The following is a 3,314-nucleotide window of genomic DNA, read 5'->3' as shown; positions in this document are numbered from 1 at the left end:
GCGGCTGCTCCTCACCAGGAGGGGCGGCGACAACCAAAGCCCCGCGGCCGCACCGCCCGCAGAGCGCCCCAGTGCCCGCGCACGCGCAGCTGCTTCTCGCGCGCGGGACCCGCCGGGAGCGGCACCTCTTGCGCAAACGCACAAAGACTCAGAGACGGGTGCAGAGAAAGCGGACTTTATTGAAGATATGTGCCGCCCCGAAGCGGAAACGGAGGTGCCCTTGCCGCGCTCAGGCTTTACGCGGAGGTGCCCGCGGCGGTCTGGAGCCTCACACAGAGGTGCCCTCGGCGGGCTGCCCCTCCTTCTTGTTGTCCTCCGGTTTCATGGCGGGGAAGAGCAGCACCTCCTGCAAACGGAGACAGCGTCAGCGGCCGCGCCGACCAGCAACGCCACATCCCGTGCGGAGATCTCGCGAGAGCTGCCCCAGCCCCGGCTCCGCTGGTCAGCTGCGCCTCAGAGATCTGAGCAAGTGCGCAAAGGAGCTTTTCCTAGCTTTTCCCAGGCGGGATTCTGCGTCTTAAAGAATCGCACGCAGCTGCATTGTCTGGCACTGGTTTCGTCGAAGAGACGGCCTGCTTTGCCGAATCCCATTCCCTGCTACCTGACAAAACCAGCAGTAGGAAAGCACTGCCACTGCCAATGCTTACCTTGATGTTATTGGAATCTGTAAGGAACATGGTCAAGCGATCAATTCCCATGCCCCAGCCAGCTGTAGGAGGAAGACCATACTCCAGTGCAGTGCAGAAGTTTTCATCAATAAACATGGCTTCATCATCACCTGCAGCTTTTGCCTAAATGAGATTAATAGTAAAACGTGGATTGTACAGAGCTAGACAGTATCACTCCTGCTAACCCCTACCAAAAAGGGAGGAATACTGCGATTTGTAGAAGCCATGAAACTGATTGGTGCCTGATAGAGCTGTGCAAATGAGTAACAGATGAAGGAACCTCAGCACACAGAGAACGCTTGAGATCCTTCATAGAGGTGCTCCTAAAATAGCTCTAGACTCAATTCCTTTCTGACTTACAAGTTTCCTATGTCCGCAAAGGTCCAGGCTCTTCACTTCAGTAAAAGCCATCTTTCAGAGCCATATGGCAGCAGATGACAGTAGAATGAATTGCTTTCAAAGGCTTATAAGGTTGTATTGGTAGCAACCCCCCTTTCAATGTTTGCAGAAGCAACAAAGAAGCATAATTACTTGAATGATCAGTAGCTGCTCCACAAACTAAGATTAGGGGCTGTTTTTTTCCCTTTCAAATAGAAAGGCTAAAAAACCCTATACTGAGATGGTAACTAATGCACCCAACCCTGACAGTCTCCAAGTGACAAAAGTCATAATAATTAAAACACAGATTAGCCAACCGTCTCAAATTTAGAAAATGCCAAAAATAAGTGTCAAAGCAACAGCAAACACTTTTGCTCACAGGTTCAAGAAGACTTTGCTAAGACTGTTATGGCAAATTTTTCTCCCTGAAATCCTGAAATGCAAACTGTCATCCTTCATCTCAGTCTCCACCTTAACATTAAATGTTGAGGCTAATTTTCATTCAATACGTATAATCATATGTCTGCAAAGTCTGGCTATAATCATGAGAGAACTGCAGCAAGCATATGTACAACAGACCGAAAATTAAAGACGTCTGTAATATTATTCATTCTGACTGAACATTTTGAAATTTACCATCAAGCTAGTTAACATAAATCTATTTTTCTGGCTTTGACAATTGTTTAAACCTCTCAGGCACTTTGAAGCCATTAGAAAGAATATGAAGATCAGGAACTGTTTCTGCAGACCATATCATTTGACCTCGGTCATGTGTGGATACAATATTGCTGCTAGCAAGAATTTTCTTGCTTCTTTCTAAGCCCGTGGGATACTTTTCTCTCTCACGAAGAGATTAGCAGAAGTTCTATAAACTATGAACACCAGCGACCTTGTAGACCTACGTTTATGGTACAGTAGGAAAATATTTTGACAATGGATGTTTAGGATTTCTAGCCAATCAACCCAGGGGGTGGCTAATCCTTTGTCCAATTAGACTATGAAGAAAAAAGTCTAGAAAAGAGTTCGTAAAATAATTTAATAAATCAATCTTGCTGCACAATTCCTACCTGTTGGATCTTCTCTCCTCTCCTATGGCTGCGGGATACAGTAATAGTCATGTGTGGCCAAGCATGCACTCATGGATGTGTACACCAAATTAATAACGAGTTTCAGTCACTCCCTTTGGAGGCTCACATAGAGAAATCTAGTATTATAAATTTGCAAGCCTAATAGTTTCCAATCTGGACCTGTATCCTGTGAGTCACCTTAAAATATTAGTGACTCTGTTCAGGAAATTAAGCTACTTCTTACACAGCATTCAAACTCTTGCTGGACATGAAAATTAGTTTAAGAACCTAGAAGTATAATGTTGTATGACTATATAAATACTTAACTGGGAAAAAAAAACCTTTCAACCCGGGCAAGACACAGAAAACATTTTGCACATTTGGGTTTTTCCAGATTAGTACTTTGGGTGGAATAAAAGGGAAGATATTCCAAAACAAAGTTGCACTAAAAAACCTCATCAACAGCAGTGTTTGACCTCATTTACCTTAAAGAGCAAGGTTCCTATAAAAGGAATTGAATTTTAATGACAGGCTTTCATTTCAGTGACAAATACTCGCTCAAAGTAGTAGCAACTCTTTTCAGCAGTAGGTACTAATGACAGATTTGGAACAGACATAGGAAATACTCTTTGCTTACATGCCTGTATTATATTCACTATCAGCAAGACACCATACCTTGGCCTGATCCTCAAAAAGCTGACGCTGCCGGAAAGGATCATTAAGTTCCGTGTACGCATTGCACACTTCCTTCTTCATTACAAAGAGTTCAAAGCGTTCTGTTAGTCCCGGAAGAGAGCGATGCCTGTGTGAAGAAGACAAAACAGACATACCTTAAAATAAACATAGAAGCAAAAAGCACATATGTGACTTAGGGGCATTGCTCACCCTTAGCACTAACAGCTGTCAGAACTTCTAAGTACTAAGTATTGACACACCTCTTCCCTGGATGATGGGTTTCATGCTCAGGAATCAATGTCTATCTTGGTTTGTGTCAAAATTCACAAACAAGTACACAACATCAAAATCTCTGCTTTCACATATGCAACTTTTTTTTTTAATGAAGTAGAAGATTTGAGTTACACACTGACGGTGTGTCATACTCTTACCATTTGGCAAGCGGACTCATGACCTGCGGGTGATCACAGATGAATGTAGGGTTGATACAAGTGACTTCCAGGAATTCACCAACTAACTGGGAAAA

The 3,314-nt window shown here is 43.8% G+C and overlaps 2 protein-coding genes across 6 annotated transcripts in view; both read right to left on the bottom strand.

Annotated features, from left to right (window-relative positions):
* The window catches only part of ADAT1 (adenosine deaminase tRNA specific 1), a 27,182-nt gene extending 27,106 nt beyond the window's left edge, over positions 1–76 (bottom strand). For both annotated transcript variants that reach the window (XM_042022883.1, XM_042022884.1), the window contains exon 1: positions 1–76. This exon is cut by the window's left edge and continues 199 nt beyond it. The gene's annotated coding sequence lies outside the window, so the exon portion shown is untranslated.
* Positions 77–159: 83 nt separating this feature from the next.
* Positions 160–3,314, bottom strand: part of KARS1 (lysyl-tRNA synthetase 1) — an 8,817-nt gene continuing 5,662 nt past the window's right edge. For all 4 annotated transcript variants that reach the window (XM_042022880.1, XM_042022881.1, XM_042022879.1 and 1 more), the window contains 4 exons: positions 3,220–3,305; positions 2,789–2,915; positions 648–791; positions 160–346 (listed from right to left, as the gene is read on the bottom strand). In XM_042022880.1, the coding sequence (XP_041878814.1) occupies positions 269–346; positions 648–791; positions 2,789–2,915; positions 3,220–3,305 (435 nt within the window). In that variant the 3' untranslated portion in view covers positions 160–268. The remainder of the gene's footprint in view (positions 347–647; positions 792–2,788; positions 2,916–3,219; positions 3,306–3,314) is intronic.

The sequence above is a fragment of the Corvus kubaryi genome, unplaced genomic scaffold (assembly GCF_017639235.1).
Source record: "Corvus kubaryi isolate FWS band 111438036 unplaced genomic scaffold, C.kubaryi_AGA036_p1.0 37225, whole genome shotgun sequence".
Taxonomy (NCBI): Eukaryota; Metazoa; Chordata; class Aves; order Passeriformes; family Corvidae; genus Corvus; species Corvus kubaryi.
This window is presented reverse-complemented; position numbering and strand designations above follow the sequence as displayed.